The 22,365-nt window shown below is 38.0% G+C and overlaps 1 protein-coding gene across 3 annotated transcripts in view; it reads left to right on the top strand.

Moving 5' to 3' along the window:
* Positions 1 to 1,055: 1,055 nt before the first annotated feature.
* The window catches only part of Dpp10 (Dipeptidyl peptidase 10), a 46,360-nt gene continuing 25,050 nt past the window's right edge, over positions 1,056 to 22,365 (top strand). For all 3 annotated transcript variants that reach the window (XR_015272673.1, XM_086837273.1, XM_086837272.1), the window contains exons 1-2: positions 1,056 to 1,559; positions 18,045 to 18,715. Coding sequence is in view for 2 of the 3 variants with exons in the window: in XM_086837273.1 (XP_086693399.1) it covers positions 18,686 to 18,715 (30 nt within the window). In the remaining variant the exon portion in view is untranslated. The remainder of the gene's footprint in view (positions 1,560 to 18,044; positions 18,716 to 22,365) is intronic.

The raw sequence follows: 22,365 nt of genomic DNA, 5'->3' as shown, positions 1-22,365 counted from the left end.
TTTTTTTGGCTCTGCAATTTGTTTGGGAAAATAAAAGTTTTATCAATCCTACAGGAAACGCTCTCAGTGGCCGCAAATATAAAAAAAAACTCTCTCTTTTGCCATCTCTCATACACTGCAAAAATCCCGGAATATACGGTTAAGGGATTGACAGTGGGTCAGGGTGTGTTGAAATAGGAGTAAATATTTTTAAGGAAGAAAATTAAGGCCGTTAGGACTGAGTATGCATTGAAGCATACGGATGAGCAACTACTTACAAAAATTTAAATAAAAATATCAATAAAATAAATAAAAGCAATCTTTCAATCGTTCTTAAAAATTTCCAGAGACTTTCGATAAAATAAAATATGCAAGAGTGATGCGTACATCATTAAGTAAAAGATGAATAATATGAAACAGTCATTTAAACTACAAAAATAATAAAAGAAAAGGATCAAATATCGTAATATTTGATCCTTCTTTTATTATTATTTATAAGAGAAAATAATACAATTAAAAATAACTTTTTCAGTTGTCAACAGAATTTGATCAAATTTGAGATATAGCTATGTTATTTATATTACACTACAATTTTATGAAATTTTACGAATCAAATATTACTATATTTGATTCTTTTTAATTATTTTATTTTATTATTGTACTTTTAATGAATGTTTCATATTATTCATCTTTTGAATTAGTAAACACTCATTAAATCAAATTCCATCGGTACAAATTAAAGAAGGAAAATCAATTGCATTTGCAATAATATTGTTTCAGTGAAAGCAATTTAAATTAATAAATATAAATTATACATCGTATATATATTTATTTATTTTGCTTAAACACCTTCAGAACAACATTTACTTTCTTCAATCTAGTCCCACTGTGCGCTCAGCTGGTTTTTGTCATGACGTTACGTATCCGCCATGTGTGTTTGTGTGCCGAGAGCACGAGAGACCAACAACGCTGGAGAGCAAGAGTCAGGCGGAAGAGAGAGAGTGTGAGAGAGAGAGGTGGAAGGCGAGCGGCAGTTGCGCTCTTCCGATTTTCCAGGGGATATTTCATCTGGCTGCGAATCTGAGGCAGCGTTCAGTTTCATCTGAGACGTTTGGCGCAGCGGTCGATACCTGGAAAGAATCGGGGCCCAAAACGCTGTGAAAAAGTACGAACGAAGGCGTGAAAGTCGAGCAAACAAAGATTCAAGAATTAAAGATTTTTGCAAATACATAAATACACAAATCAGCAGTGAAACTCTATCGAAAAGTGAGAACAGTGGATTGTGCATTAAAGTGTTGTGTTGTTTATATATTTTTGGCGAGGAACAACTCGACGGTGTCCTGTGGCCGTGAAGTTTTGCATTTGCCGTCGCTAATTGTGTGCCACGAGACTGCAGCTGACAGGCGGCAATCAGTGGCGAAAAAAAAGGAAATCGGAAAGGAAAAAACTTTTCTGCGCCTGCTGCCGGGTTTTTCTCGTCCTGCCACTTCGCACTTTAGCCAAAATCCCGGGAAATTGTACGCCTGCCAAGCCTCAAGCTGGGCGATTACCGCAAAATGACACGTGTCAGGCGCATTGTGGTGAGTCTCCCCAAAAGGAGCTTCTTTTCTTCCCCTCCCTATAACTCTCTTTAACTTCCCGCCTTTAAAATTAAACACTTTAAAAGGAAACCGTCCCGGGAAAACACACTCCACAGACACACACATTTTTCACCGACCGAATTTCTGCGGCATGCCTTTTTTGTGCCCTTTGCCTGGTTTTCCTCTCTACAAAATTGAATTTCACATTTTAACGCGTTTGCATGCCGACTCTCCCCTCTCTCTCGCCCTGCTAATTCTATATTTATTTTCATTTTCCATTGAATTTGGGAGGCTCTTTGAACTCTGGCCATTCGTCAATGGCGGATACCCTGTTGGCCGCAGGATGTTTTCGTTGGCCTTTTGGCCTAGTCACGAGCTGCTCAGTTGGCAAACATAAAACGTGGGTCTCTGGGTTGGGTATGTGTTTAAACCAATATGCTCAATCAATTTTAGAGGGTATTCCCGTCTTCTTGGTCACCTTCTGCACGAAAATTTTATTTTACGATTATTGCCGCACGAAGGATGAGGCCCAGGAACCATTCACGTGACATATACACGTCCCAATGCCAATGTGTTTTGTTTCCTTTTTATGCGTTTACTGGCCCAAATTCGTGAGGTTAAATTTTAAGACACGACAAAAAACCTTAACCTTATCTGCCGGCCAAGTTGGCTGCCAAGATCAGGCAGAAAGTCGCGCATTAATTTCACAGAATCCTTATCTGAGCCTTCAAAACTAAACCAACTGGCTTTTTTTGGCTTCAGTCCCAAAAAAAAAACCAAAAAATAAAACAGAAAAGAATTTTACACAAAAAAAGAGGTAACCAGCAGCAGGCGGAAACAGGAAATGAAAAAAAAGAGTGGAAAGAATGCAAGTGCAGTTGATGGAACCTTTGTGGAATTTCCCTTCTTTTTTTCGCCGAATTTTTGTACCTCTTAGGCTTAATTTGGGCAACAGCTGCAGCAAGGCGCAAAGGTATGAAGAGCCAGCGGAAAAACTGGGGAAAACAAAGAACACCAGAAAAAAAAAAAAACAGAAATAGAAGCGGGATGGAAAAATGTCAAAACAAGCTACTAAAGCGATTTGCGGGGCAAAAGGAAAACACGTTGAGGGCCAATGTCGAGCATACGCCACGTTGGACACGATTTTTTTTTGGCAAATATGTATGTTTTTCGCAGTTCCGAAGTTGATTGAACCTTGAACGGGAAAGTTTTCCCTCTGCCACGGCAGCTTTTCTAGGTTATCAGTTATCCGGTTAGGGCTTTTACTTGCATTTGAACTTTGGCTTTGGCATTGGCTCCCCATAGAATTCATTTGAAGTTGGCCAACACCAAACCCGGTTACCGTTTCCTCTTGCGAAAAAAAATTAAATGAAAATTGAATGAAATTTATTCAGCATTTATTTTCACATTTCCCGACATGCCAATTTGATCAAGTTGAGTTCAAGTTCAATAGATAAATGTTTCTATATATAGAACTTTGATTTAATTGATACTGAACTTTGTGGGTATTTTGAAAGTATATATTTAAAGTTTATAAAAAGACTGCAGTTAGTATAGTAACCAATATTTAGATGATTATTTGTCATATTTAACTGCATTAAAATGCTAAGGTCAAGATCGTCCATTCAATAGATCTTAAAATTGTTAAAATATATTATTAATTTGATGATTTTGCTAATGAATGAATAGATATTTGTCAATATTTTTAAATTACATATTTTTTCGACAAATTGAATTTTGAAAAACTCATAACTAAACCAAAAAATAATTCATTTTAATTTTGAATGTTTTCCTGTGTTAGTTTTGAATAGGTTAACAAATTTGCATACTCAATTTAAATACTAAAATGTTTGCCAAATTTTGAAAATTTCAACGATGTAACACCTTATAAAATATTGAAAAAAATCATACAATTTTTGTTCTTGTCAAAGATGGCTAGATATATTCGGCTGTTAAATAAGAATATATATGATTTATAGGGTCGGAAATGACCCCTTCTTCACTTTTTGAGAAGCTTCTGACTAAATTTAAAATAACTAGAAAGGGTATTAAATCAGTTTATTTAAATGAAGTCATTGTCATCATTATATTTTTGTTGATTATCTGTCTTGAATTCCTAATGAAGAGCTAAGAAACCTCACCCTTTTTATCTTAATGTACTTTAATATTAAACAAAAATTTTGAAATTCCTTTAATTTCTTAAATGCTGAAACTACTAAATATCACTATTTAGAAAAAATAAAATAAAAATACAAAGTAATCGTTTGCCGCAATATCTACGTAAGCTAATATTCAAATGGAAATTTGTCTTGGTTTCCACCATTTAGCCAACAACTTCATTTGGCCAACTTGCACCCAAAGTTCAGCCATTAGAGATCATCAATCTGGCCCTCATTATTCAAAATGCCACTCCCCTTCCCCGGTTAGCCGCCTTGGCTCGCATTAACCTGTTGTCAGCAAAGGCGGTGAATCCTACTTTTGGCCAGGCACACACACACACAGGGACACACACACACTGGCACACAAATCAAATGTAAGAGGCACTTGTAAAATGTCCTGCTCATCCAGCTGGAGGGCGTGGCCCTTTGGCACAGCGCGTCACGTTTATCACAACAAGGCAATAAATTTCATTCGCCATGTCCCCGCTTGGCTACAACATTTTATGGTCTCTTCATTTTCGACAGCTGCAAACAGTCGAATTCGAGAATTTGGGAATCCTTATTCGCATCCAAATACGAATCCGGGAATCCGTGAATCTAAATCCAAAGGACACAATGCTAGGGCCTTTGCATACTTAACAAGACCCTGTCAATGCACATTATTATCTGTAGAGGTCTCCCGCCCTCCAACCGGGAGAAACAAACATTTTTGTTTTGTCATTTTGATTGATGGCCATAAGACCGACAGTTTCCCTGGCTTGAGTTTCGTGTTTGTTCGTCCTTTTAATTAAAGTGTGCGTGGGAGGAAACTATGCTTTGGTAGGAACAAGTTTTCCGCCAAGGTCGCCCTTCAAAAATATTATGTTTTTCGGAATCGGTGTTTTTTTTTGGGGTTTTGATTAAGGACGAGGACTGAAGACTGCCTGGCATACACACACAATCATTAGCACAGGATGCGAGTGTAGTTGATGGCTGCGGATGATGGATGGACGACGGGGAATGCGGTTTCTGCGGCTTCGCCTGGCTCGTTTCATCTCGAGATGGAATTCCATAATAAACGAAGGGATTAACTTGCTTTTGGCGGATTTTAAATTCCTTCTCGCTGAAATTCCTTCAAATTTCGGTTGTACCTATAAAAACGATGCTTTTATGTGATTTTATATATATGTATATTTTCAGCGTAAAGCTTGGCAATTACCGGCTGGTCTCGGGGAAAAGCCCTGGGTCCTTTTGAATACCCAATTTGGGGGCAATCTTGCCGCATTACGTATACGCACTGTCATCTCCAGCAGTGAATTTTAATAGCCTAGATTATGTGCCAGTGAATGAGTAAGTGAGTGGAAAAAAGCCACACACTTTTCTCCGTGAATGTGTATGTGATTTCCATTAAAGTTATGGTCACCAATGTCCGGTTATAACAGCCAGCACAGACCATTAGGCAGGTGATGGGATCTGGACCAGTGTCTCGAATACTTTCGCCGCTGTCGTTATAAAATTGAAGTGCTAAAGCCAGCGGGGTGTCAACACCAACGCAGCGACAGCGAAACAGAAACTGTATAAAATGGCTTGTTTGCGGAAAAAAGGACGATGACACAGAGACAGGAGACAGGAGACAGGAGAGCCCAAGGAGGAGGACAGCACAAAAGGCTGTCAGCGCGAAGGACCAAAGGCGGACCACCAAAGCCGTTCGCTGGCAGGCCAAATTGCTTTTTGCCGTATGAAAACCCGGGGAAAACAGTACCAACAATATCAACATCAACAGCAGGACATCGGACGGAAGACAGAAGCGTGGAGCAGCAGGTGGCGGGACCAGAGATGCCCTGGAGTCGTGATAGTGTCGGGATATTACGCGAAATCTCCACCACTTAAAGGTGGACATAAGCATTCTATTCAAATGGATTCAAAAGATCCGAAGGCTGTTCGTTTAAGCTTCTATCACATGTTGAAATTAGTAACTGACTTGGCTATTAATTATTCAGACAGTAAAACTTTTCAGGTAAATTTAAAGTCAAGCTTTGACATCTAAGAAATGTGTCAGAAGTTATAATAATAAAGTTTAGAATTACCAAAAAATTAAGTGAGTTGAAACTTGTAACTTGATTGGCATTTAGTTCTGCTTTATTTTGCAAATACCTTGCAAAGTGTTGGCCCAAATTCCTGGAACATTTTCCCATTTAAGTGAGATTACAAGCTCAAGCATTAGGAATTTTCTATGGCATAAATACAAGGCTTTAAGAGCTATCAAACTAACAATTTGCGGTTAGAATTTGGTCAAATTTAATATTTAATATGCATGAACCTGTAACTTGCTCAAGTTTCTAAAGGCTCAGCAAGTTTATTGACACAGTCAGACTTATCAGGCCAAAATTAGAGACACAATACATATATAAAACAAGAAATTTCCCTGGCACATAAAAAATATAATAATATTCTATATGTATATTTCCCATTTCCTTTTTTGTGGCCTTCAGTGTTTTGCAGCGGGTATTTTAATTAAGCTAAACAAACGCACCGAAAACAATTATGTACAGTCGTCCTCGCACCCGCTGGTGTGTGCCAGGATTTTCGACCTTTTTCTGTGAGCGGATCCCAGAGCTTCACACTTCATTTCATTTCAATTTCAAGTTTTATTTTTCAGCGTGTGCCGGATTTTTTATTCCTGGCTGCGGCTGCCAATTACGGCGGCAAGTTGCTTTATTATACGAGAGGAGAAGCTCGATGCCTTGGAATGGCAGCCATTTCCTCCGCGTTCCACGCAATTCCACGTAATTGTCCCCCCTCGACGGTGTCGTCTTGGTGTTGCTTTATTAAACCTTAGCATCGCAATCACCGAAATGGGCGCACTCACAAGAGGCGCTTCTAACAGGGCCAAGACACACGTGCCGATATGGCCCATTGCCGGGACACTGGCAACAGAAGCACCTACGAGGCACGTGCAACATTTGTATTTAAATTTGAATGTCTTTGCTGCCAGAGCGCTTCACCTTGCACACCGACAGATACAGATACATATATGTAGTAGGTGTGCTCACTCAGACAGGCACGGAAATATACAGACAAAGATATACATACATATATACTCTGAGAGGTCCTTAGAAGAAGCAACAATTTTCGCTTGAGCCAGGAAGCTGGCACAAGGTTGGCCTCAAAAGTTTCGAGAGCAAAGCAAGAAAGTAAAAAGGATGTAAGTAGTTCAAGACACGAGCTAATTGATGGATGACTTGCTTCTTGTCTTATACAGAAAGTCTAAGGTATTATTATAAAAATAGCTAATAAAAACATAAGTTTCTCTTGTGCAAAACGAGGCAATGATAAATGAAATATCTTTGGCAGTCTGCAAAGAAAATTAACTTGTGCAAAACTTTTGAGTTTGAGCAATTAATTTGGCAAAATCATAAGTCTCTTTCGCACTGACAAAAACATATATATTTATCCTAGGCAAATGATTTTGAAAAGTTTTTGCTACGGCCAAGTGAAAACCTAATCAAAGTTTGAGAAACTTATTCTCTGGAGAAGATTTGAAGCCACCCCGTTCGCATTACCCACCCACATCACCCATCCACTTAGCCGCTCAATGCCATGTCCATTCAACCTTGCTGGCACCCCCCTCTTGCCACCCCTTTCTCTCACCTGCCACCTGCCACCTGCCACCTGCCACCTGCCAGCAGCAAGCAGCAGGACTCCCCAATGATTTCTGGCATTACATTCTGGCCGAAATGCGTTCGCATCAAACTAAATAACACGTTCATATTTCTTACGGTTCGTTACCCATTTAATATTAAAGCAAATTGCTGACTGAGTTGCTTTTCGCCCGCCGAAAGTACAGAGCACAAAAAATGTGGCCTTTTCTGTTGTTTTCTTCAAAACTTTTAGCCAAGTTCCATTTTGGGAACGTCACAATGTATGTCTGTCACTTGATATTGATTTTGTTATATGACCCCAGGCTTTTATAGATTTTAAGTATGCGGTGGTCCTTTGTTCAAGGACGACACAATGAGATCGATATTCTAAATTTTTAGTATTGAGAGAAAGAATTTTCTTTGCCTGCAGGCAGGTAGTTTGTCTTAGGCCGCCTTTTTCTTTATTTTCCTTCATCCCGGCAACATTCCTTAGCCGTTACGGGGCACTAAATGATATGCAAATAAAAACGTTAACCAAGTACGTGAAGCAACCAGAACCCACGTGTGCCAGGACATTCAAAGGAGGGGGAGTACGAGTACTCAGTCAAAGGAAAGGCTATTTAAATTCAAATGTAAATGTCTGCGCTTCATTTAGGCGGTGAAAATTGTTCGGTTGCCTGGCATATGGCAAACATATTTTATTTCTTTTGGCTTAATTAACATAATTATGACTAAAAAGCCAGCAGAATTTTGAAAGTTTTACCTGGTAGGAAAAAAAGGGCGCCCAGATTTGTTTTTCCTGCCATCCGCAGCTATTTATCTTGAGCGCGAGCTCTCCTAAAGTATGCAGCATAAGTAGTGCACACGCATACACAGACAGCAGTCACACACACACATCCACACACACACATCCACACACACACAGTGATGCACTCGGTGTTGAGTGCACTTTCCACTTTCACTTTGCGCTCGCTTGTTGACTGCCTTCCCCTCCATCTCATGATGCCCATCCCTGCCTCCCTTGCACTTTCATTATTTGCGTTTAGCTCACGCAAGACTCGCATTACACACACACACACCATGTCTTTCACACCCTCACTCCCACACACACACACACACAAGGAGAGAGGGGCTTGAGCACAAAGCCCTTTTCATTGTCATTTGCGCCTCAACGTATGCTATGCATTCTGCCACTGACTCATGTCCATGCAGTAAAAATTTCATACCAGCAGGAATCTCATCTGTAGTTATACTCTTTAAACGGGTATTATAGTTGCCTTATCACACTACACTTTAGTTTTGTATTATAGTGTATGAGATTTATCAATCAAGGAATTGGTAGAGTGATTTGGTATGGCTTATAAAGGGTTTTTATTCAGACTTTCTCTTATTGAAATGATTGTAAACCGGAAATATAAATATCAATATAAGAAAATAGAGAAGATTTGTTTAGTAAAGTATACCATTTAGTCAACATCTTCACAAGCTCCATAAAATAATAATTATTAAATTATAAATTATTTAATATTTTCCAATATGCTGTAAATATTTAAAAACAAAACTAAACTCAATGTTAGGCATCAAGGTTTAAACTTTCTCAATTCAGCATTAAGTTCTCTAATTTCTATTATATCACTCTTTCTCTAATAGGTTCCAAAATACAATAAATACTCAATGAAATGTAATCCAAACATTAGTAGTACTTAACGAAGTGCATATATGCTTTTACTACATTTTTGTGTCAAAGATTGTTTATTCTTTTAGCCTGACAACATTTTGTGCTTACTAACTGGTCGGTCACCCAACTGACCTCCAATTTCTGCCCACTCCGCCCTCTCAGGGTCCCTTCCCATTCTGAAACTTATGAAGCAAGTTTTTGCCATTTCATTTTTTTGTTTTTGTTTATTGTGTACTCGTATTTGACACTTGTTTTTGTTTTCTGGTTCCAAGAGGGATGGAAACATACAGTTTTTGTCATGTTTGTTGATTGTGGAAAGTTGGTGAAGCGCTTTTTAACAGTTTTCGTGACACTTTTCGGTTCTGTGCCATGGCACATGTATATTTTATGCTTTGTTGCCGCTGGCCAGGACCACCAGACAGGACAGGACGCCACTGACATGGCCGGGTGACCTTAATGCACCAATGACATGTTCGAGTGGAAGGCATCCGACATACTGGTATCCTCCCTGCCATTGCAAAATGTCTATAATGCGATTTTCCGGTCATTTTTAAGCCAACTCGAAATGAAAACGGTGAATAATTTATAAGACACGAAGTAGGAAAAATGAAAATGAAAATGAGAAAAAAGAAAAAAAACCCATTATCAATTATTGTATGAGGGAGGCATTGAGAATTATGGGGAGGCTTGCATTGTGGTTCGAATTGCGGTGCCACATTAAACCAGTTCCCATTGCAGGCACATTGCATGTGGCAAGGATATTGGCGAAAGTTTTCATGCCGCATTCCATTTACTAAAGAGCCTTTCAAAACGTTGTTGTCGATTTCACCTCTGTGCCAATGCAATTCCATTGAATCGCTGAGCGTAATGAGTTTCTGTGGCCAGTTTATTAAGTCGCTTTTTGGCAGCTTAAAATTGTTATAACAATTATTTATAGTTTATACTTTGGAATAGCAAGTGCAGTCGAAGGTTTGGTTTAAAAATTTCGACAGAATACAAACTCATCATTACTTACCCTTTCAATTTTTCACTCTTTTCTTATACAACATTTTCAATATTGTTCTCAAAACACTTGAATTCCGACATTTACGAGTATTGGCAATCATTACTCAATCGCTGGCCATTTATTTGACTCACCTTGTCCAGATTTCAGATATATATATGTGCTCGTACATATATCCTCGCGAGCAGCCAGAACAAATTACGCTCCATAAACATCAATCAGCAAAGGCGTCTTCGTCCAGTTGAAATTGAATTTAAAAACAGCCAACTAATGGCGTATTTTCAATTCGAATGAAAATTATATTTCCCATATACACACATCAATATATATATATGAGCGTGTGTTTAAGTTAATATATTATCAGCTAGATGTGGATGCAATTGAAAACCCAATTTTCCGCTTTAATAAGCGTTGTTTATTCTTATGCTCAGTATTGTATCTTTTTTGGAGTTCTCTTTGAAAGATAGCTATAAAAGCAACTTTACTCAGTAATTGTTTACATATTATATATTGAATTTCTTGTACTCTTCATTAAAATTTAAATATTGTTCAAATTTAAATTTAATATTCAACTAAAAACTTGTAGGGTATTGCATTCGTGTAGCAAATTTCTCTTTGTTTTCCATTTAAGTATTTTTCAATTATGCCATGTTTTTCAATTAATGGGCCTCGCCCCCCTGTGTTTTCTTTGTAAATAACAAATATTTAATCGAGAGACTTTTATTGTTATTATTTCACTATCATCACAGAGAGAATCGCGTATTTTATGTGAATTAAAGCATTGAAGATTTTGTCCATCACCTCAAATCACCTTTGAAGCTATCCTCCATTCATCCAATGCCTCCGATACCTGTCATTCTGTCAGACTGAGATGGAATCCATCTCTGGGCTGACCTCAGCTAAAATCGCTTCCATCGTGGCTCACCTGTCTCACCTAGGCAGTCGAGCGACTGGGGATTTCCCCCCGGCCACAAGTCCATTTGCACTCTCACAATTGTGGGGCTTTGTTTGTTGGCTTAATGTAAAATATTGTGTATACGCCAGGTTGTACATTAAAAGCTTTGTGCCACAATAAGCAAAACATTTTCCTGTTATTTATAGTAATTTTTTCACCATTCGCGTGTGTCTGTGGCATCAGCAGGCAGGGCTAATGTTATGGGATTTCTAATTTATTACCTGGGATCAGTGGAGTTAAATGATGGTGAAAAGATACAGAATATTTATAGATTTAACGACAGATGCAAGAAATTCAATTCAATTAATTAGGGTCATTAATTTGGTGAGAAATTACTAGTTGATTTTAAAATATATTCATTTGAATTAGTTTATTTACATTTATTTCCCTTTGTATAAAGACATTTCCCTAGAAATCCAGTACCACGAACTTGACCAGATTCCATCACAATAATATGTAATTTTAACCTATAGATTACTTTGAAAATAAATACAAATTTTAAACAAATCGTTTAGGTCTTATTCTAGCTGTAAATCTCTCATTAAAAAGAATAGCAATTCCTGCAAAAATTTAAACAAAGCTCCAGACAAAGTTCATTCCCGGAAACCCTCAGCTAAAAACTGACCTTTTGTTCCAAAGTTTATCCTAAGGGGTCATCGGCACTTAAATATTCGTTTACAAGCCACGTTCCCCGCATAAATTGGTTTTTTTTTTGGTAAAATGCTTACATTATCTGAAATCGAACGATTGCACTTTGTTTATTGATCTTGATGGGCTTTTTGCCTTTGACTTTGTCCCTTCCTGTCTATATATTTTGGGATTTCCAGACCATTGTCTCCAGTTCCTCACTGTATTTCGTGGCCTGTTTATTATTGCTAAATATTTTCATGCCGATTTTTACATTTTGAAGGCGGTCGTGTTTGTTTTGATAATTTTTTGAATGTGCACGCTGGAAATTTGTTTTTCTCTTCTCGGAGGCTTTCATGTAATTTTCTTTTTTTTTGTTTCGTGGTCTTGACTTTTACAAGGTGAAAAATGTTCTTTGGAAATGTGCCCCATAAATTTTGAACTGAAATTGCCTCAGAGAAGAAAAATCGGCATAAAACGAACACGGAAAGCCGACTGACATGGACATGGACATGGACTTGTCTCTTATTCGCTGTCATTTGTCCCAGGCGTCGTCGTCGTCGTCTTTATTTGTTTATTTACATTGCCCAACGACTTCTCTTCTAATTTGGCTTTTATGCCTCGCTTTACAATTCGGCCAACTTCTGTCGCAGTTAACTAGTCTCGTTTCTGTGGGCCACTTTCAGTCTGTCTTGGCCAAAATTTATTCCAATTCCCCATTCCCCGCTCCTATTACTGCTATTTCTGTCTGGGCAAACATGTCGAACATTTTGTCCGCTTCGCTGCCTGCTTATGGCCTGTAAGCCAACGCGTCTTGGGCCCAAAGTCTGTTGGCCATAAAGTGTTGGCGCCATTCGACGGAAGTATCTGGAATCAACAGAGATGCCTACCAAATCAGTTGGAACATAACACATAATTCCATCGCTTCAGCAAAGATGTGAAAGTGGCTTTTAAAGCAAACCATTTCTTGGCAGGTTGGTTATGAAGCTATTTTGGTAAAAGAGTGATTTTACGGTCGAGAGTTTATAGTTTCAACTTGAGCATTTTCTGGAAAGAGTTTTGATCAAACCAGGAATAAAACTTATTAAATAATATATATTGTATATTAAAGTTCTTTAAAAATGTATTATTAAAGGAGTCAGATAAACTATCGAGTAACAATAAAACACATGTTTCTCATATTTCAATGTGATTTATAGAGGCAGGTAGAAAACGCAATGGTAAACAATATTTTTCGATTGGATTTCCAATTCAGAAACAAACAGAGAACAAAATCGAATAATATTTTATAACAAAAAAAAAGATATTTCATATTTTGAAGTGATTTATTGAAATCAATAGAGCGGTTTGAATACCAATGTTTTTGGCATAAACTAAAGAGTGAAAACGGTCATATTTGACATTAAAGGAAACTTAAGAGAAAGTAGAAACAAATATCTAAGAATTACCTAAAATTTGAATCAATAGTTGTGATATTTCTCCTTAGAAATAACTTCAAGTCTCTAAATCACTTAATTCATCAGCTTCTTGACGGAAAAACGTACCATTAAATTTTCTACATCAAATCAATAAACATACAATTTTACCATAATAATATCCTTTAAGGTAGCTCTCATTTTATGTCGGTCTCCTATGGCATCACTGAGAAACAGACAGGTCCTTTAATCAGGACGCAAATCAAGTGCTGGTAGACATAGGCGGAAATCTAAATTTGGCACTTGGCATTTGCCATTGTTGCTCACGACGTGCGACGTGGACTGCCTGGAGGGAGGAGCTGGAAATCTCGTTGCCGCCAAGGCTGTCAGCCTCAATTTAAGTTCCCAGCCTCCCCCCCCCCACAGCCCATCTCCATCTGCCATAAGAGACAATTTATTTGGCTCTGCTTTAAGCCCGGTCTGGCATGGTCGCCTCTGGCCAAAGGCATTTACTATTTTTCTTAATTAAATCTTAATTTTTCTTGCTAGCGCGTGTGTGCGGGCATCGCAGGACTCTGATGGAAAGCCGCCGAGCTCTGACCGCCGGGCTTAATGCTGATACAGGAGTGGCGCATATCGGGCTTACTGCATATCCTGCAACGTGCGACAATAATAAAATTGCATGCCAGTCTGGTCGAAGTCCCCACCGCAACCCTTGACCTCCAGCGTTACATTGAAACTCATTTAAGTAAAGCCCGGCTTCGGGGGAGGGAAGGAGGGGTTGCGAATGCCACTAATTAAGCCTAATGGCGCATGAAACATGCATTAAAACTAATGTGCAAGCCTCGTCGCCATCGTCTGCAAAAGGGGGCGACGAGATGGAGATGGCCTTGCCATTTGTGTCGCATGGAGGCAAGAGTTGCCCCTGTTGTTTGCCTCCCATTAACGATGGCAGCCTAATTTTATGCTACGCAATATTTTGTTGTTAAAGTGATGGTGAAAACAGGCGAGCGCCCTTGGTAATATGTGGAGTGAAAGCTCACCCATTACGATAAATTACGGAATAAAGTCCTGAGAAACTAATTCCCCTTTCGATAATTTCGCAATGCATTTGCTGCTTTAAGAAGGCAGATACATTTCCTGCTACGAAAAAGATTGCTACACATCGTTGTTGAACTGTTGTTAAGGAACTAATTACACAGATTTATAGTGCAAAGTTGGATGAAACCAATTTCCCACTTGACAATTTCCAAAAACTTTTGTTTTATTATTAGATAACAGCTGTTCTGTTCTGGAAAAAGTTTCTAGGCTGTTTTGAATCGCATACACCTTGGAAAACTTTTAAAAATGTTCCTGCTAAAATATTTATTAAACGAAGCTAGCTTTACCAATTTAATATAAATATATTTAATGCACTTAATGCCATAAAACTTTAACCCAGTTTTCCAGAGGCCACCTGATTAGTCTCCATTGGAACTTTCCCATCCCACAAAACATGCTTTTCCCTGTCAAGGAGCAGTAAAGCAACCACTAATGAAACATTATGGCTGTCGTAACCCGGCCGGTGGCGAGCCAGACAGCTATGCCGCAAATCCACTAAAAACGTTTACGGCTTACGTGCAACATGGGCCGTGGTCCAAACCATAAGTGGCACGTAGCAGCCCCATCAAAAGCCGCAAAAGTGTCCTCTCAAATTGCTCCGCTGCAACACGTTTCCAGCTGCAGCTGCAATTGATTTTCCCTCACGGCATCCGACCTTTCCAAATAGTGAACTGAATGTTATTAGACGAGTTTTCCTTTAATATTATCAACAATTCATATTTTACGATTGAAGATTTGGCTGTGTGGCGCTTCATTGAAGCAATAAATTTAAAAATTTTGCACAAATGCCACGGGAACGATGTGGAAAACTCATGAAAATGATATATATACGCATACGGCCACTTCTATGCATCCGTTGTGTGTGTGCGTAGCACTTTATGGAACGGGCACTCGGCCTTCAACCGGAAGTGACTTACGCACGGCTGCATCAGGCCGGAAGTGGGGCTGCGAGCAAGATAGAGACAATAAAATGTTGGGTGGTGGAAAATATTCCCTTGCCCCCCGCCCCACACACGAATGAATGTCAACATGTTGATAACAAAATACATGAAACCAACTTGCAGAGAAAGCAAAAACAAAAAGAAAAAAAGAAACTTTTTTGTGCTCTCCAAAACAAAAAGGGAAAATATAAAATATGAGGAAGTGAATTTTCCACACACACAAAACTCGTCCTACCGTTGAAGGTTGCATAATAAATTTAATTTTAAATGCACAAGTTATGTTTGCCAAATATGGTATACAAAAAAAAATAAATAAACAAAAAACTTAAAATATAATACAAAAAAGTGCGCCTAACGTATAATCCTTGAAACCGCAGAATTTATTTGAGTTTTTATATTATTTCTACCAAAATGGAATCTAAAGCTAAAGCTAAATGGAAATGGATTTTTAAACTAATTTCTCTTATTTCCACCAATGCACATACCTATGGAAGTTATTTATAAAGCTTAAATTTAAACCAGGATAACCATGAAATATTTGAAATGCAGAAACAGTATCAGAAAAGTTTTATATAACAAAACCATAGAAATTCTATAAAATTCAACCAATAATAACGTATGCTAGGACTTAAGTTTGTGGCGAAATTAAAGCGGAATTCGAACTATTTTCAGAAAAGTAAAAGCAGGAACTGGCCAATTATTTATAAGCCACTCTTTTTCCATGTTTCCAAAAGGTTTTTTGCCATGACTTAATGGACGTACATAGCACATGGTCGTCAGATGATACTCGTTAGTCAACTCCCCCTGTCCCACCGCAAATATGCAATGCGTTTTGCTTTATTTTTTGCTATAAGGAATTTTTCAATGCTACATTGTTCGGTGGAAAAAATGAAAATCATTTTTATGAAAACAATAAAATCTGCGCTTGGCTGCGCAAGCATGCCGCAAAACAGAATAAAATACCACCGACGAGAACAAAAACAAAACAGAAACAGGAGAAAAAACTTCTCCAAACAATTTGGCTACGTAAGAATTAATGAAATTTATGTTGGATGCTGCTTGCTGGTCCGGTTTCTATATCAAACATTTCCCCATTGTTCCCAGAAGTGACGTTTAGGGCGAGGATCCTGTTTCCTAGAGCATATACTTTTTAATTTATAGTTGCGTCCGTTGCTTTAGGTGAAAGCCAAGCAAAATGCTCCACAATGGCCGAAAGTTTATGCATTGTAATGCGCTCCCAAAGGCTGAGTGCACAGTGAATGCTCCCTAAAGATGACTCAGGCGAATGATAAACACTCCACCCTCTCTCTCTCTGTCTCTCGAGGCTATTGTAGATTATTTGTGTGTCATTGGCTATTTAAGCCAAAGCTTCTCAGAGTTCCAGTATTGTGCAAAAGGAAGCAGCAAGTGCATGGCTGTGGAAAGTGTTTTGTGGTCTTATTTTTGGGTGTCATTTGTCTTCCTTAGGGCATGGGGCTATAAAGCTGACATTTAGGGTAATTATGGTATATATATATATAGAAAATAGCTTTGTTAGACTTTGGTTTATGAGGATAACATGAGCTTGATCCCCTTGGCAATCTACAACTTGTTGAGTCATAGTTAAGGGAGCTGGTTAGGAAACTCAGAAAGAAAATGTTTATTAAATGTAATTTTAGTTTGACTTTTAACACTTTTATTTGATCGATAAGGTATTCATATATAATGAGAGCTTCTTTATATAAATTAGTGTTGTATTTTAATGGTAAGGTGAGCCAAAACGATTTTCTGTTTGATATATCGAACCTATTTCCTGATACAAAGTTGTCTAGGCTTTTTTTTCATATTTTATGGATAATATAGATATTTTTTCCATCTTTTAAAATTTGATCTATCAGATTTAACGATATTTTTCTTTCTATATATATCCCTATTTAATCTCCTGTCCTTAAATGATACAAATTTTACAATATTTACAACAGATATTATAATCTCTAACTCTTGGACATGCTAATAATTTCAAAAAATTTGAATTTATTCACACATTTTCTACCCCTTTTAAACCCTCTTAACTAGTTAGCATAAGTCTTCTCTACTCCCATTTTTTTACTCAATTAAATTATTACCGCCATGAATCAATGAACCGTGCCTTTATCCAACTATCCAACCGTCTGTGAATTTTTATCCATATGCCCCTTAGCCATCGTTTACTGTGCATGCATTTTGCATAATAAGCTGCTTAGAAGTCGCACCAAGAAAAAAGGGCGAGCGGGACGAAGAAAAACTTTCCATAACTTAAATTGAAAATATAATGCTATTAACACTCTCTACTCAGCCGCCATACCGCGCATCCGCCCAACCCCTCAGACCTAAATTTGCATATTACAAACACAGCTATGTTTAAAGTGTTAAGTCCGTGCACCTTCCCTCTCTCTCTCGCTCTCGCTTTCTCTCTCTGTCGCATTCAACATTCTGCATAATAAACAGATTAGTTTTTTAGGACTCACCTGCATGTCGCACACAACCACACACACACAAGAGCGATTGTACAAAGGCGCTGCCATGTTTCCAGTACATGTAATTAGAAAGCTACATTGCCTGCTTTTGGGCAGTGACCTTTGTTTATGCAAATATTTAAACACTAGACTACTTAACCCACATTCAAATGCCAGCGAATCCCAACATACAAAGCATGGAGACAAAAGGAGGCTGCAGTAGCAAACATGTGTCTTTGTTGCATAAGCACCCACACCAGCACCAGCACACACACACACACACACACACACACACACACTCTTGAGCACTAACAAGGCTAAAAGCACAACACACGAAATTGGCACTAACAACAGCTCACACACAAAGATGATGCACAGCAACTAACTGGCGATGAACAAGAAGAATGAGGAGAGAAAATGTTTAAACAAAAAACTGCATTTTAAAATATTGTGTGTGTTCTCTCTCTCTCTTCCCATGTTTTCCACACCAACACCACTCCATTCCAATTTAGCGCTTGGCCTAAAAGTATGCAGCATCATTAGCGTCAGAGCGAAGGACTCGCCAAAAACTACACACCATCAAGAGGGGGAAAACAAAGGAAAAACTGAGCAGAAAAAAACACCCAAGCTGCAGCCGGCAAAAATTGAAAATGTATGCTCATTAGTAATGGCAGATGCGAAGCGAGAGGCAAAAACTAACTGAAAAGCGCATTGCAAGGACCGAACCGACAGCGACAAGTTCCTAAGTCAAACGCCATTCATAATTAGCAACAACAATAACAACAACAACAACGGCACCGGCAACGGCTGGCAGATGGGCACAAGGACACTGGAACATCTGGCACAAGTCAAGGACGAGCTGTAAAATATTTCGCATCGAAAGCATGGCCCAAGGAAGCAACTTCAGTTATCTCGAGCCCCACCAGAAGACGCCAGAGTCCTCGTCAGCGAGCTGATTTCGAGAACTCGACAAATTAGCAGAGCGGGCAAATTATCGCCGTGGAAATTGATAGATTCGATTAGCAATACAAAAACCTCAGAGACGGAGATAGCAGCCGGCGGCTCCTTTAATTTGTCACAACCACCAAAAGCAGCAACCATCCCATCGGACTTCCGCCAAAATCCATCGCTTTAAGCCAACAAACATCGAGTCATGCCTGAGCAGGATAATTACGATGATGAGGTAATTTCTTTTGTTATACTTTGCGTACAAAGCCAACCAGCTCCAACCCAAGTAAAATAAATAAAGCACAGAACGGAACAGGGTCCCAACCAAAAATAAAAGAGAATATGTTTTCAGCCCAAATATAATTAGGCATAATTAATTTTAAAAACAAATATTGCACGGAACGTGTGTGCGCGTGGCGGGTTCCCGAGTTCCGGTTCCTTCTTCGGGGCATTTTGCCAGGATTAGTCGAGCATTTTTCAAAATTGAAGGCAACCCGAACTTGACGTTGCGGATTAAAATTTTAAATTGCCTAATGACTGGGAAAATTGAAAAGCGCCCGAAGAATACATTAGGAAAAGCTGGAATATCAAAACGGGCTAGCTGACGTAAGCAGTTAGGGTTATTGTTCCATAACATAATTAACTTGTAAAGCAAGAAATAAGGTTGATTGCTAAAAAAAAACTTGTAAATAAAACCTCTACTTTATTCTTTCGAATAAATTGATTATAAATATATAAGGTTGAAAAAATGTCCAATTAGCAAGGCAATTAAACAAATTTCATTTTTTGTTGCGTGACTTATGAAGAGAATTATGCCCTATACTCAGTTGTTATCGGTTTTAAATTCTATTTCTAAATAAAATTATAACAAGAAAGGAAGCTAACTTCGGCTCGCCGAAGTTTATATACCCTTGCAGATAGAACTTCTATGACTAGGAATCCATACAATATAAATTTTATATTTGTGTTAAAAAACAATGAAGTAATACCTGCTTTCGTTTCATTCACCTATACATATTATATTTGCAGTTTTACAGTCACAAATTTGCCTTTTTGCTCCACATCTAACGATCGTTTGTATTGCACCTATATGATAAAGTCGTCCGATTTTCATAAAATTTGACACAAAATTTGACATTTAAATTTAACAAAATATAAAATGGCTATACCTCAAATTTGATTAAAATCTGTTGAAAACTGAAAATGTTATATTTTTTAATTGTATTAATTTCTCGATCGTTCCGTTAGTAGTCCGATTTTCATAAAATTTTACAAAAAATTGTAGAATAATATGAAACGACTATATCTAAAATTTTATCAAATTCTGTTAAAAACTGAAAATGTTATAATTTTTTTTGTAAAAATTTTCCGATCATTCCTATGGCAGCTATATGATATAGTAGTCCGATCCGGCCCGTTCCGACATATATACGAGTGAGAGTATATAGAAAGCTAACTACAAAGTTTCATTCAGATAGCTTCAAAACTGAGAGACTAGTTTGCGTAGAAACGGTCAGACGGACAGAGGGACATGGCTAGATCGACTCGGCTATTGATCCTGATCAAGAATATATATACTTTGTATGGTCGGAAGTGCCTCCTTCACTGCGTTGCAAACTTCTGACTGAAATTATAATACCCTGCAAGGGTATAAAAACAGTGGCTATTTAACTGTGTAATATGTAATGCAACAAAAAATTAGCTTTGAATAAGAGAGGAAAATATCATCGGGAAATCGAATTTTATATATTTTTCGGCATTTTTGCCGACAATTTGGTAAAAAAAAATATAAATATATATATATTAAAAAATATATTTATAAAAAGAATAGAAGTATTGCAAATATGAATATTAAAACAAGGTAAATAAAATTGGGGAGATGTGCATAAAAATATTTCAAAATAAATTACAAAAGGGGTTTCATTTGTTTGCATTTCTATTTAAATAACACAAATGTGGATCGTAACCCGGGATCAACTTCCCGTCCACTAGGACTTCCATTCCACAAATGTGGATCGTAACCCGGGACCAACTTCCCGTGAGAACGCTTTTCGTTTGTTTACTTTTCATTTTCAAGGGGAAATATCAGAGACACAAACCCTAATGGCGAATCGCATCGATCATAGGGGGGGTGGGGAGAAGAAAAGTCAAGAAAAAGCACTCCGCTCAATATTACTACAGAACAGTAAAAAGACAGTAAAAAGAGCTCGCACTCACCCCGTTATTTGTTGCTGGAAGTTGAAACTGCGAAAGCGCTTTTCCTTTGCTTTGTTGAAATTCTCAAATCACAAAAATTTGCACACAAATATTCACACAAAAAAAAATATTTAAAAAAAAACACAGGTAAATGCACAACAAAAAAAATCACCAAAAAAAGGAATATATTTTTGTATATACATATGTATGTATATATATGCACGTAACTTTCCTCACTTCTCACTCCGCTCTTCTTCCCTTTTCATCTGCGAGATAAAAAAAAACAGCTTTGAATCACTTGCACTTTCGGAAATTTTCCGTTTCACTTGCACAACAAAAAACAAATTAAAAAAAAAACGGCTGCACATATCCTCCGCGTAGATTTCTCCGGCTTTCCTTTTTTTCCGAATTCCGCACTTTGATCGGTCCCGAATCTCGTTTACGATATTCCCGCTTTTTCTCGTTTCTCCGCACTTCTTCGTTCTTTCATTTGCCCGTTCCTCGTCCTCCCCCGCGCGTTAACGGAACGAAAATTGCGAGTTGGAGTCTCACTTCTCTCTCTCTCTCTTGCCTTCGCTCGCTGCAGCTGCAGTTTAATGGCGATCGTTCGCGTTGTGTATGTATACATGTTTGTAAGGCTACACATGTTTTAAGGATATTACACAAGTATGTTTTAGCACTAATTAATCACTTGTGCTACACTAAAGGCCCGCGGACATTCTAATTATGTTTATTTGTTGTTGCACTTCATTTATGTACGAATTGTGTACTTCGTTTCTGCAGCTGCGAACTGGCCAACTCCTTTGGTTCTAATTGGACAGTAAGTTGCCGTTCATACACAGCGGTTGTGTTTTCCAATTGGGGAATTGGGTTCTTGTTGTGTTACACACCTTTAATTCACAATAGGATCACTTTTTCACCGGCAATTTGAGTTATTTTTCTGCAAACTTTTCCTCCGCAAATTTTTCGTGGCATTGCCATTGCACAACCAAGCCAGGAGTATCGACTTAGCGATGAGCGTCTTAGTCGATAGAGTATCGTTGAAACATGTTCGCTATCGATATATCGTTGTCGTCACGTAACGCAAGTTACGTGATCGCAGACGATCATTATTCTTATGTGCTCTTGTTTACGTGTACGTTTTAATACTTTAAGTAAAGTAAGTGAGGTTTTTAACGCCATCAATTAATACCATCGATATATCGATACTAAAAATACTCAAACGATACTGTATGCAATAACACGTTCATCTCTATATCGATACTACTATCGTGTTAGTGCAATATATCTATATCGATGCTCCTATCGTGTTATTGCAAACACAATACCACTAGAATGTTCGGAGAATAAAATTTGCGGGAAAACAACCAATTTTGGCGGTGAAAAGTGATCCTATTGTGAATTTAATGTGTGTCACACCAAGAATAACTAAATTTCCCAATTGGATAACACAACCGCTGGGTATAAGAGATAACTTACTGTCCAATTAGGACCAAAGGAGTTGGTCTGTTCGCAGCTGCAGAAACGAAGTACACAATATGTACATAAGTGAAGTCCAACAACAATTAAATATAATTAGCATGTCCGCGGACCTTTAGTGTAACACAAGTGATTAATTAGTGCTAAAACATACTTGTGTAATATCCTTAAACCCATGTATACATACACACCGCCAACGATCGCTATCAA

The sequence above is a fragment of the Drosophila serrata genome, unplaced genomic scaffold (assembly GCF_035046125.1).
Source record: "Drosophila serrata isolate PLE 108 unplaced genomic scaffold, ASM3504612v1 contig_302, whole genome shotgun sequence".
NCBI lineage: Eukaryota > Metazoa > Arthropoda > Insecta > Diptera > Drosophilidae > Drosophila > Drosophila serrata.
The sequence above is the reverse complement of the archived record's forward strand: the minus strand, read 5'-3'. Positions and strand labels throughout refer to the sequence as shown.